The following is a 13752-nucleotide window of genomic DNA, read 5'->3' as shown; positions in this document are numbered from 1 at the left end:
CCCCCCCCCCCCCCGTTGGGGCAAGCACGAAATCGTCGCACGTGGTAGCTGCGCCGATTCCAAGGTCTGTTCATAGAAACCCGAAGCGTTGCCAAACGCTGCCGGGGTATACTTGGTGCGGTAAAACAAAAGCAGAAGAGCCGCCCCCGTAGCTTCCACTTCATTGCCACAGGAAATTCGCCGCGAGTAGAGGTGATGCTACACCCTATGGGGCTGTCTTGCTGCGAGGTCAGCTAACTAAGCTCTAGCATCGCTAAGCAATGAAGAGAAAGACCAACTAGTGACCGCGGCCCGTTCATTTGTTAGCGCATGCTCGGGAGTGACAGAAGGAAGCAGTATGACGTGAACTAGCAGCCCCTCTAATATAATGCGCTGAACAACACGCAAGCGCACCGTTTCCGACGCTGCAAGAAAACGCGCTGGGGCTTAATGTCCATCACGACGGAGTGAATCGCGAAGAGCGATGTGTGTGGCTTTTGGTGCGCGCAGCGCCGTCCAACCGCATCCGCAGCAAACTGCTGCACAGGCACAGTTGAGTTACGAGGCTTGAATGTGCGCGTCCTGCCCACATCTAATTCACAAAGGCTCACTTCATCATAATTTCAATATCATGCGGCTGGAGCATGCCCATATAGGTAACTCGCGCTTTCTTGCGTGATGGGTAGCAAACTGGATATCTATCTTCCGGTTAAGCGCCCTGCCTTTCTCATCTATTTTATATATATATATATATCTCTTTATTGCGTGAGAGGCAAGAAAATTCATCGACGATTACCGTACTTCCTAATGCGAAATTCGAGCGCAGCTATATACGTCTTTTCATTCAGCAATATATTAGCTGTTGCGGACGAGCTGTCTCGCGCGGCACGTTGCAAACGGAGCGAAATGTGGCGCGACTGCCTCCCTAATCGGGAGATCGCGAAAGGCAGCGCGTGGGTAACGCGTGGGCACGATTGACAGCAGCAGCCGCCAACAGCCCTCCGCTCATGCAGCGCTTTGTTGCCGTATGGTATCGGTGCCATCATCGATGAACAGACAATGCCCGCAACTCTGGAGCCATCTCGTAGCCATCGTCACCGCAAAGCCCATCTTGCACGGCACTAAGCTTTTTCTTCTCACGCTTTTGGCATACCTTCCTCCTCCACTTTCCTTGGCGTGCTCCCTTCGCTATCGCCGGTTTCATTTCATCCACGCTCCGCATTCTCACTTTCATCCTTCGCTGTGCTCGTCCGCTCGGTTACGAGGACACCGAGGGAAGACGCCGACGCTCGCCACAGGAACAGGCGCCTAAGAGCTGCGCTTGAAAAAGGAAACATCAGTTGCATCCACCGCTAAGCACCGATGGGGAGGCGGTGAGGGGGGGGGGGGGCGGGGGGGGGCGTGTGGCGCGCTATAGGCGTGAGCGCAACGACGTATCTCGTCTCTGCCAACAGGAAGGTGCGGATAAGCCCCGGACCTGCTCGCCTGCCCTCGTTCGCTCGCTACGACAGCAAGATAAAAATTTAAATACATTTAAGCTTCTCCCTTAAGAGTGGAACGCGATAGCATTCAAGGGTCCCTGACTGTTTCTCACACTTCCTGGCAACTGGAGCTTATGTAACCGTAATGTTTACCGGGAAACGCTGGCAGCGAACGCTTGCTGGTAGAAACGCAGCCACTTGCATGGGCCGTGGATGCGCCGAGGCGAGCGCAATCCGGATGGTGTCGCAAGGAACCGAGGGCGCCGCTTTATTAATGGTAGAAACGTTAAGAGGTTTGTCTTTGAGTTGCCACGTTACAGAATTATGTATTCTCGTATATTCAAATTACAATCCGATGCTATCATGTCTATAGGTTGTGTGTAAGCTGTACTTTACGATTTTCCTGACGCATTTTACTTTGATACATTCAATTAGTTCAGCAATATCTTTGCGCTACACGGAGGGCCCGCGTGGTTGGGTATGCGTGGTTCGCAATGATTTTTCTCTCACAAGACGGTACACGATGGACGCGGGACGCCGACCCTAGATATTCTGCAATACAAGGCCCTTCTCTATCGTCCTTGTACCGACACCTATGCGACTGCTACATGGCGTGTCACCTGGTGTAATAATATGTAACTACAATGCAAACTGTGCACTATCGACGCTACGCACCGCGCATCTCACATCGCGTGTCTCCTCGCGCGCTAGGACGGGTTTATAGGGCATGTTTCCGCTGCAAGTTAGCAAGCGCTGGCGTGGCTCAGTGGTAGAGTAGCTGACTCCTGCGCAGCAGGCGTGTGTTGAATCCCGGCGAGAACTAGGTATATTTTTTTTTCTCATTCCCAGCGATAGCTGTGACGGACACCGGCGGCGGCGGCGGCGGCAGCGGACAACGTCGGCAACCGAAACGGCTATTAAAATGAGCTCATAAACGCTTATCACTGTAAAAAGCCACAAGACCGTCTTAATTCATAAGCATGAAGACCTGACTAATCGATGTTCTAACCATCATTCCCTTGGCGGCTGAACGATCACGGAGCCAGAGTTTCCTCTAGTAATTATTGCAGGAAACGAGTACAAACGCTGGCAGGTGCGTGTGGCTCACGTTTATTGCCACCGCAAAAGCCATCTTACGTACACCTCGTTGCAATATTTGCACGACGCTGTCCGCCTTAGCAAGTGTGTAGAAGAGAGTATTGATTTGGTTCTCTTCCATGTCCACGCCACATCGATGCCTCGATTGAAGAAGGTACTGACTGACGCTGAGCTTACGAAACGCAACCACAAGCAGGCAGAAACGGATCATCGCTGGTACGTCGCTAAGACAGCCGAACTTCGAGCCACTCACTTAGAGCAGATGAGGTTAGTCTCCCTAGAACGGCGTGGCCCCCAAACAAAGCAACACAGAGAGGCCACCTTGCATTTTGGAGTAGAGCCGGATCGCCGCAACTCAACGATGGTCCTGCTCGGACGTATATCGTATCTAAAAGAGGTGCGTGTCCATTCTAATACCATATTTCACAACAGACAACGTTGCAAACTTCGTGGTTTGTGCGAGCTGACGAACGAGCTTGAAGAAGGACGAAGTGCCTTGCCTCTCTCGTTCGAACGGTTAGAACGGCTTCACGTACTAGGAGCAGTCGATCGGTGTCTGAAAGAGCTAGATCTTTTCGAAGATTCCGAGAACGCCGAAGAAATCGACACCGTCTCTGTGTAAGATCCCGTTCAGGCAAATATGATTCTCACTCTAAAGCAAGAGACTGTAATCTCGAAGGAGGATAAATACCTCTGAGTCTACCCCGGAGAGAATAAGACACCCGTAAGCATACTCTTTGACGAGCATGGCCAGGAGTTATTTCCTGAACCGTACTTGGGGCATCCGAGGTGCATTCACTCTGAAGTGGGTCCTACTGTCTTTGACCACAACACAAGCGAAATACGCCACAGTCACAGACGTGGTGTGGTGCCCTCGCATGTGATGTACGTGGTAGTGAAGTGCCTAAGATGCAAGATCTCCACGGCACTTGCGATTACCTTTAGAAAAACTGAAGCAGTTGATGAGACAACCAAGAAGCTCTCCAATATGTGTGTATAATATACATCCTTTAAATAATTCACTGCAAATAAAATCATTTCTTCGTATGACATGTTGCTCTTTAATTCTATTATTAATCGCGCGCAAACCACACTTGATTACACACACAGATGTTTCATGTGCTATTCACGCCAAGAATGCTTTGGTTTACGTAGATATTAACGGCAATTAAATTTGCTTGTAATTTTTTTTCTTGCTTTGCACGACATCCAGGCAAGCCATCTGCTTCGCTTTTGGTGTACTACTCCTCGTAACAGGCACTGGCGCGCTGCTATATTTTGTCTGGGAGGTGGACCACGAGGTGCAAGTGAGCGCAGTGCGCGGGCGCTACGCTGGCCGGACCCGTGTGGTGGGCGCGAGACAGGTGCACGAATTTCTCGGCATCAACTTTGCGCGCCATCCCGTCCGTAGCATGCGCTTTCAGCAGTCCCTGGTGATGGACAGGCAATATCGTCTCGTCAAGGTACTCTCGATGAAGCCGGGCTGTGTGCAGGACAAGGACTACGCAATGGCCGACAGAGACCTCCCAGTGACCGAGCGCTGCCTTCATCTGAACATTTGGACGCCGAAGCTGCCGGGTCGCCGCTGCAAGAGCGAATGCGAACTCAGGTGAGGAACATTGCTGTTGACAGAACTCCCTCAGCTGATGTCTTCCTTCGTATCCGAAAGCGCCGCGGCAGCTAAATAGCTATGGCGGTACACTTTATACTGAGTTGGCGAGATCGCCGGTTTCATCCCGGTCTGCGGCGGCCACGTTCCAATGGGAGCGAAATGCTAAGACGCTCGTGTACTTAGATTTGGTCGAGTTAAAAAATCCCCGGAGTTCAAACTTAACCCTCAGGTCCCCGCTATACAACGTACGTACCTCATTATTGATTTTGCGGTTCCAGCACCTTCACAATTTAATTGTTAAGACTTTTTCGTATCTGCTTCAATCGTTAACTATGATGGACTGTCAATAATCGCCTCAAGTTTGCATAATTGTATTCCTAGACTCTACAGACTCCTTAAAAATATATTCTGCAGAAATCATCCATGATACTTGTCAGTGTAAGCAAATAGTTAGACGCCTCTACAAGGTTATCTGCCTAATTATTTGATGATGCACTTGAAGCGGTATGTTTGTTTCAGTGAAGGCATTTAGGTAGCATTGGTTGTTTCATTCCGTAATTGTGTGGAAAACGGAGCCGTTAACCAGTGGCAGTGTATAGCAGTGCCGGAGACCCTTGCAGCCACCACAGGAAAGACGGCGGCCGGAGAAGAGGAAGGATGACGTACCCGACCGCTCGATCCACCACAGCATTTAAACGTTCGGACGAAAACTCTCGCGCGACAGCACGTGTCGGCAGGCCCGGCTATTCGCTTACACGCAGAACTCTCTTGCGCCTAACACAGGCACGCATTCAACACAGCCGAGTGATATCTTAGCGCCGTCGCCCATTTCCTATCTTCATGACCTCCTCAATACCCCTGTGTGTGTAATGAAAGCTATTTACCATTGTTTACATTCATTTCATCGCTGCGAGTGCCCTATCTGGAACACAACACTTTTTTAGAATTACGCTCACATCGAAAGTTTTCTCTATCTCATATATCTTTTGTTGGCGTTCATTCGCAAACAAGTCCAGCAATTCGGTTGCGCGAAAGCACCACTCTTTGTATCGGTGACAAAAATATGACGGTCACGGTTCCCGAACCGCCACCTACCAAGAAAACAGGCGAAAGAGCCAGAAATAGCAATTGTCTTTAAAAGTGTTTTACGGCGAAGAATTTGATTATGAGGCACGCCGCAGTGAGAGACTCTGGAGTAATTTTGACCACCTGGGGTTCTTTACCATGCACCCAATGCACGGTACACTAGCATTTTCGCATTCCACCGCCGCCGAAATGCGGCTGCTGCGGCCGGAATTCGATCCCGAGCCCTCGGGCTTAGTAGCGCAATACTATAGCCGCTAAGCCACTGCGGCGGGGTCACTTTAAAAGTTCAGGTGCAGAGGATGATATGCCTTTGTGCATATTCTAGCGAGTCCTCGAAATCAAAGTGTAATCAAATATAGATTTAGTGCACGATGAGTATGTCATGTTTCCTCATTAATAGAACTGAATTATTCGCTCGGAGCACATGCGCAAGTTAGTTATTGTCAGTAGGCATTGCGAACAGGGAAGAAGCCGTGCTTCATCATTGTTGACGGAACGAAGCAGGATGTGCATCCCTTCAAACATAGCAGTGACTTCCTTAAAGTTGTCGTATGTAGCAGTATTCTATAGACTGAAGCAAAATGGAGTTAAATTGTGTAAGCAGGTTGAATTGATCAATATAAAATGTCATTCAGAAATTGCGAAACTGTTCCCACTTGTATTTCAACGTAATTACCTGGTTTTTTTTCTTGTGTTTGTGCAGTTACATGCTCTAACCACTCTTTGTGCAATCCCCCTAGCGGGTTCTTCAATGTAGTGAAATGAACTGAACTCCAAGTCCTTGATTCCTTCTGCCCACTTCTGAACAGAACTGGCAAAACATGAGTGCCGGACACAAACGTGCACATTGTGACCGCAGCAAATACGTGATGCATCTGTCTTCGCTAGAAGCTGCAAGCAGATGATGGGCGACATACGCGGTGTGTCTCATTTGCAGCGTATATCCGTTTCGGGCATCCTTTGTCCATGTCTACACGATAAAAAAAAAAAGCCGCAAAATAAGAAGCATCCAGGAAAACGAATACACCGCTAACTCTTCTCAATAACCTGAATATACTTCTAGTTGCGCCTGTGCTCTAATATTTATTGTATGAGCCAACTGCATTAGTCAAGACGGTTGCCAGACCGACGACCACGCGCTTCCTGGGACGTTGATGCTGTCATGTAACTGGTTCGCTTCTCCTACTGACGGCCATTAGCGTTATAGGTAGATTTTACAAGTGGCTTGCTGTTGTCAAACATTCACGTGAAATAGCTGCGGCTCGTCTCAGGAGATGACACATCTCGTTTGCCAGCTTAAGCCTTCCGTAGCTGTTTCCTTGAGCGTGCGGAGATCAGTAATTTGTTACGCTTTCGTGTATATGGATGCGATGCTGAACTCGCCAGCACTCGCGTACACATAAGAAAGAAAGTGTGCGGCCGTATGGCACTGTCAACGAAATGTTGCCGAGCTCCAGGGCTCGTATTTCCTGCCAATCCATTTCATTTACTAATTTTTCTTTGTGATCATTCCTTGCGCCCACGTGATCATTATCGCTGGTAACTGCGACATGTTCACGGCGGCGTCTGAGAAAGGAAGGAAAGAATGGACACTGTAATGCACGTTACGAAATGCGGTCCCATTAGTGCCAATTGATACGCATTTTTGTGATCGGGTATGCAGTAATAATCGCGTACATAACGTCATAGCTCAGGAACTTTCGACATCCGCTACAAACCATCATGCGTAACCTCTCCGCAGGACAGTGCTGGTCATGTTTGTGGGCCGAGACTTCCAGTTCGGTAGCAACTCGCACAGCCTATACAGGGGCGACCTGCTGGCTCTGCACGCTAATGCAGTTGTCGTGGTCCCCAACTACCGGCTTGGCCCGTTCGGCTTTCTAAACGGTCGAATCGTGGACATAAAGGGCAACGTGGGTCTCTACGACCAGAAGATCGCACTTGATTGGGTCCTGGAAAACATCCAGTTCTTCGGTGGCAACCCAGATGACGTAAGCCGGTGCAGAAAGCGATGTACTTGCCGTAACTGGCAAGTGGACCAAACGTATTGCGGTAGCGTAGCGAGAAATTCATGTTAAAAGGTGTTGTCAGCTTTCTCGTATACATGATTCTCATTCCTGGCAGGGCGTCCACAAAATAAGAATAAACATTTCGGAGGGGCATTTTCGAACCTTGAAACAACTTCTACGAACTTCAATAGGATTGGTAGCTGGGTGAGTTGGTATATGTTGTACATTCTTGTCATTTTTTAATGATATCACTCGACCGTCGACCACACAGCGGGTCAGCGGCGTTGTCGCGTCGAGGGGCGGCGGGAACGCCGACAGCATGCTTGGGCCCGCAAGGCGATTTTCAGTTCGAATGTATGCTGCTGCACTATTCGCCTCAGGAGTGCCCCTCGCCGCTACAAGGCCGCTGACACGCCGTGCGGTCGACGCTCGCGCAATATTTTTAAAGAACTTGCAAGGGGGCACAGGATATAAAACAGCGGTTTTGTACTACGTACCAAGACGAACGATCAGGAGCACACAAGGCGAGCGCTCACTAATAACTACAGGGGCGCTATGACGTAAAGCTATACCAAACTTTTCTATTCTAATTCTGCAATCAGCCCTCCATGATTGGTTAAAAAATGTTCGAGCTAAGGAGGAAGTAAGAAGTCCAGAAAAAAATACACCGATATTTTGCAACACTACCAGCTAGACAGAAAAACTTACCCGCCATGGTGCACCTTACCTCAGCCTAAGGAAGAAGCAGTAACACTTAGAAAATTGCAAACCAAAACCTACATCCACGGCATCATATTGCACCAAATTTCACCATCTTAAAACTCATACATCTGCAAATACTGTGATGTCCCAGACACCCTATGTCATATGCTATGGGGATGTGTACAAAAACATGATACAGTAGACATCGAAACACTAACTGAGGAGCAGTGGGAGGCCAAGCTAATACACCCAGACCCGAAGAAACAGCGCAGCCTGATCGAATGGCACGGGAGATGGCCATGGCCCGCGGCTACCTGGAATAAGGAGACCGTCCACCTAGGGCGCACACAGCGCTTCCTCAGAATAAAAGTTTATTCTCTCTCTCTCTCCACAACCCACTGTGCTCGTCTGTCATGAGACGTCACGAAAACTGCAAGAACACCCCATCTGATATGATATATGCGCACTGATTATGCATGATTAGACCGAACGAAAGAAAATGGCCGTACCTTTTCGGGCTGCACCTAATCTGCCTGTATGTCACGTGACGTCACAAAACCGCGAGAACTGACAGCGTCAAAGTGAAGTGTACGCGTTAAAGGCGCATAAATATGTCGAAGAAAACTTGATTTTTTTTCTGAATGGCCGGAGAGTGCCTGTTCCGAAAGGAATAGAAAATGGCTGCCCGTCGATCGCTGTGGCACTGGCCACTCGGAGTGGCCGGGGAGCATGGTTTATTTGCGTATAAGGAAAGATTTTGCGTAGCGGTATACATTACCTAGGCCTGTTGGCCCGTATACGACATTGCTCTGCCAACTCTGATTGACAGAGGATCCGTTTTAGCGGCATTTTTAACCTTCCTCTGCACGCCGCCGCAATTTTCGCACCGCCAGCGCAAGCTGAGTAAGGGGAAGCAGAGTAATCCCAGGCGCTGGAACCACCCTTCTCATCCGGTTGTCCACTTTCACGATGCTTGTTTGGCCCCATCGAAAGTATCTCCACTTGAGCGTGCTCCTCGCCTCTTCACAGCGAATCAGATAAGAAAAACTTCTCAATGTAGGCAATGCTGAAGTAAGGCATGTTGTTGGGCTAATCGGTTCATAGATTCAGCAAAATTTTAAGCTGCGCGAGGAAGACAGGACATGAACAGAAACATAGACGCACAAACAAAGAGCTTTGTCTGTGCGTCTATGTTCCTGTTCATGTCCTGTTTTCCTCACGCAGTTAAAATTTTGCTGAATAGGCAATGTTATTCGCTTTGAAAGCAAAAGAAAGTGAGATCCTAGAAACGAGAAGCGCGCTTGATTGCGATTTTCAAACAACGCTTCAGGTTACCGCCCGATGCTTGCGCCGGTGGTTACGTAAATTTGACATCAGGGGATTGGAATAAAAACAGATTGCAATAGTTTCACGTTATAGGGGCCCCAGGTTTATCTAAAAAATATGCATTATAAAGGCAACAGTGGACGCATGCGGGTACGCAGACAAGCCGTAAACAGCCGTCTACATTTACCGGCTTCCTGTAAAAGGGTAAGAAAGATAATAACGTGGCAGACAAAGCGCTGTGTTATCAGCAACATGTATTGTTATGTATGAAGGCAATTTCTTTTCGAGCAAAGCCAAGAATGGATGGGTAGTGCAGAGAAAATTTTTCTTTTTCCATATGATGGGATTAAAGAAAAGGATTGTGCGCCTACTGCGGCGCATTGTCAGCCGTGTAGATGTGTGCTTTTATGTAAAATAAAGAAACTTACATTCTAGATCACCACCTCCACAAGAAAAACAACGCATGGAATTCTCGGAGCCATATATACTATACACAAAAAAAAGCTTTGTCCGCGTTAGCCAACCTTTATAAAAATAAATTGCCTTTTTGCATAACCAACTGTGCGTTTTGTTGTCAATACATTGCTTTGCTTGTCGTGGTATCATCCTTTATTATCCTTAAGAGCGAACCTGTGCAGGCGGCGTTTTACAGCATATTTGCATGTGCGGAAGTGCGCGTCATTGCCTTTATAAATCGTTTTTTAGATAACAGTAATGCTGTTAGTCATTGCTTATCTTGTCTCTTGCTTTTCCTGCGTCTTCTGTTTGCGCTTTTTACCACGCACCTTAAAATTTATATTTCTCTTCCATTTCAGCAACACGCCTAATTAACACATGAAATAAATAAACAAATAAATAAATAAATAAATAAATAAATAAAGAATGCAAGAAAGAAAGAAAGGAAGAAAGAAAGAAAGAAAGAAAGAAAGAAAGAAAGAAAGAAAGAAATAATTAACTTTCCAGCATTAGCACGCAGTGGACGATAATGCGATCGAGTGGCGGGGAGGTGTTGATTTATTAACGGAGCGTAACGGGCACAACACGGTACGAAGGCGCAAGAGCAGTCGTAGATGAGTGTTCCGGATTTATTTGGCCAAAACGGGGATTCTTTAGCGTGCATGTCAAAGAACGGCAACGAGCGCTTACTTCTTTTTCCCCCTGGCAACCGCCGGCAACCGGCAGCCGGCAACCGAACCCTCGACCTCATCCTCGACACATTACGTCACCGTATACGCAGAGAACCACCGCAGCGCTACTTGGTTGGAGATCAAAATCCTGCAGATATGACGTCTGTGAGAGCTAGCAATAACAATAACAGAGGCTCGAAAGGCCTTTCCTTAAGTTCATTAAAATTTTGGACAATCAATGCACACAGTCAAATTTCGTGCAGCGATATTTTTTGTCTTTCTTATTGCACTAGCTGCATGTGCATATTCAAATAAGAATTTCCTTTATTTTAACAGTAATGGTATGGATGGCTGCCTATAGGCTAGACGCTGTAACGAAACAGCTTGCCGAGGCACCAGGAAGCCGTTAGATGGTGCGGGCAGCAGTGCGTTTAGAGTACAATATATTCAATGATGTAGTTACAAGAGTAACCGATCAGATCAAGTTGCAGCAGTAGCCTATGGAAAGTAATGGCGAAAAGTTTTTGCATGCCATAATCAGTGTATGTTGCGTTCAGGCTTAGAGGCCTACCGGTGCTGTTATTGTGTTACCATTTCGTTTGGTGGTGCACCGCTAGGATAGGTTTCACAATTCCTTTACGTGTCTTCACCCGTCATGGAAGTGTACAGTTTCTGCATTTTCTTTCACGTACTCATTCAGCCGGCTATGCTAATTGTACACCTTTTTTTCTTTCTAATGCTTAATCATGTATATGGTGCATACTTCGTGCCTTTCTATTATGTAATTGCTCCTGTAATCCCCCCTTGTAATGCCCGAATGGGCGAAATGTAGGTATACTAATAAAAAAATAAATAAATAGAACATTTTAACACAATGTATGTAAATAGATACTTAAGTTTGCTGCTACATTGGGACAAAAAATACATTCCAAAAGACCGATTCGTACAACAATATATAATACCGAAAAACATAAATTGCAGTTCTGAAAGTAATATCATTATCATAAGACGAGACCGGTTTCACTCGATCTGTCTTGGAATAAGAAGTAAAAAGAGAGAAAATATTGCAAAAGAACAACTTTTCAAACAAATCATTTCATTTATTAGATAATATTCTCAGCGATAGGGAGACAGGAAGTCCTATTGTACCAAACTTTTCTTCCAAAGCAGCTTTTATTTGATTTATTATTTATGTATTATATATTTGTTATCTGTAGTTTTCTTTTTCTTCTTTTTTTTATATTAGCAGCTGCTTCCGACCAGTTCCCTTTGTTCACTGCCTATGGTGTCACGCTGCTGAACTAGAGGTCATGGGTTCTATCGCGGCCGCGGCAGCCGCATTCCAGGGATGGCGGAGTCCAAGAGAGTGCATGTTAGATAATCCCATGTGGTCAAAGTGAATTCTTAACCCTCCACTAACCTCGAAATTATTTTGTTTATTTGTGATGCTGCTTCAGTTTTCCTTTCTTTATATCTCAATGGGTCTGCAAAAAATTCGCTGACGATTACTACACTCCCAAATGCGAAATTTGAGCGCAGCTCTCTATGTGTTATTTCGCGATAAATTGGCTGGCGCGTACAATCGGTCTCGTGCGGCACATTGCAAACGGAGCGAATGTGGCGCGACTGCCTCGCTGATGTGGGCATCGCGATAGCCAGCACGTGGGGCCAGCGCCAGGGTGATGCGTGGGCGCGCTTCACAGAAGCCGCCGCCGACAGACGACGCGCGCTACTATGGCGCCATCTCGTAGTCATCGCCGCAAATCCGCTCGTGCATGACGATGAGATTTTCTTCTCACGCTTTTTCCATACCCTCCTCCGCTTCCCGCCCGATGCTCCCGATGTTTCCTCCTCTCCCTTTTCCTCCTCGCACCTATTCGCTCGAAGCTTTTTTCATCTCCCGCTACTCGCTGCGTTCGTTCTCATATTTCGCTGTGCTCGTTCGCTAGTTTACGCCGGGAACGTCGACGCTCGCCGGAGACGGGCGCCTAAGAGCTGCGCTCTAATATTTTTCCTTCGTATCAAATCTTCATTACCTTCATTCTGTTCGGTAACGTTATCATAAGTCGCATCGCAATAAGTCGCAATACGTCGCAAACTGGAAGCACAGAGCTGAAGAAATAATACATGATTTGGCGTAAGCTTGCGCCCACAGGTTGTAGTTGCATGTAAAGTAGCTTCTGCATATATAGCGTTGTGGAAAATAGAATAAGTGCACTGAGAAACACGCAGAGTGATACATCTATGACTGAACTACTTCCGTACCTTCCGCAGCGTTGACTGCTTAGTATGAAACAGAATATCAATGAGTTGCTTAGTGACGTTGTGAAAAATCTTGACAGGTGCACATTAAAAAACTCCATGTGGTCTAAATTTCCGGAGTCCGCCACTACGGCGTGCCTCATAATCAGATCAGGGTTTTGGCACGTAAAATCCCAGGAGTTAAACATCTTCACATTGCTAGGCAGGACAATACATAGAGCATATACTGCGTATTTCGTGTTTTGTGTCTGACATTCCTTAGTAATGTTAACACGCTTCACAATGACTATGTCGACGACTAATCTGACAAATTCAGTCATGGCCGCGGCTGGCGCACTCTGATGAGGGCGAATGAAAAAAAAAAAAAAGCCTTCGTGTGACAGTGAATTAGGTGCACGTTAAGAAACCTGAGGTGACCAAAATTAATCCTGTCCCTCAATACAGCGTGCCTCACAATCGGGTCATAGTTGTAGCATGTAAAACCGTTTCATTAAATTACAATAAACGGATTTGACATAATTGCTCTTTGTGTAGTGCAGAGGAAGTAACGTCGCATGCTATGGAAAGCACTGTATGTTGTCATACCACTGTCACCCAATCCATTGTCGGTACTTTGTCATTTTCAACTATCGTCCGAATGCTTCATCGCCTTGCAAGTCTCATAACACAGCGCAAATATTTGGCTGCAGGCGATGCTTGTAGTTTCCGAAGGCTTACTACTTTGGTGATACCTAGAATGATGCGGGCGGTTAGATTGCTCAGTCCACATTGTCCAAGGCTGTGGCTTGGGGGTGCAGATATTTCGCTTGCTTCCACAGCCTTGGTACTAACATGATTTCAATTACAAGTGGAGACAGATCAAGCATTGTAACAGCTGCACAAACTTTGCCAGCTTTGGCCGCAGTTTCCTTTCATACCGTAGTTAGGAAAACGAATGACTTGTACTGGGTTGCAATAGATTTTGCTGAATATGAAGTTTCAATGAGTTTACTTTGATTAGAGATTTCTCCTCCCCTCTAAAGGGCGTAGAATGGGCGAACTGGTCCCGCGTTGGTGCGTGACTTGCAGTT

General features: G+C 47.0%; 1 protein-coding gene across 1 annotated transcript in view; it reads left to right on the top strand.

The window, feature by feature from the left end:
• The window catches only part of LOC126542479 (uncharacterized), a 46066-nt gene that overhangs the window by 15268 nt on the left and 17046 nt on the right, over positions 1 to 13752 (top strand). Inside the window, exon 5 of the mRNA XM_050189565.3 lies at positions 3772 to 4167. Within this exon, the coding sequence (XP_050045522.2) occupies positions 3772 to 4167 (396 nt within the window). The remainder of the gene's footprint in view (positions 1 to 3771; positions 4168 to 13752) is intronic.

Source organism: Dermacentor andersoni, chromosome 2, assembly GCF_023375885.2.
Source record: "Dermacentor andersoni chromosome 2, qqDerAnde1_hic_scaffold, whole genome shotgun sequence".
NCBI classification, from domain to species: Eukaryota; Metazoa; Arthropoda; class Arachnida; order Ixodida; family Ixodidae; genus Dermacentor; species Dermacentor andersoni.
This window is presented reverse-complemented; position numbering and strand designations above follow the sequence as displayed.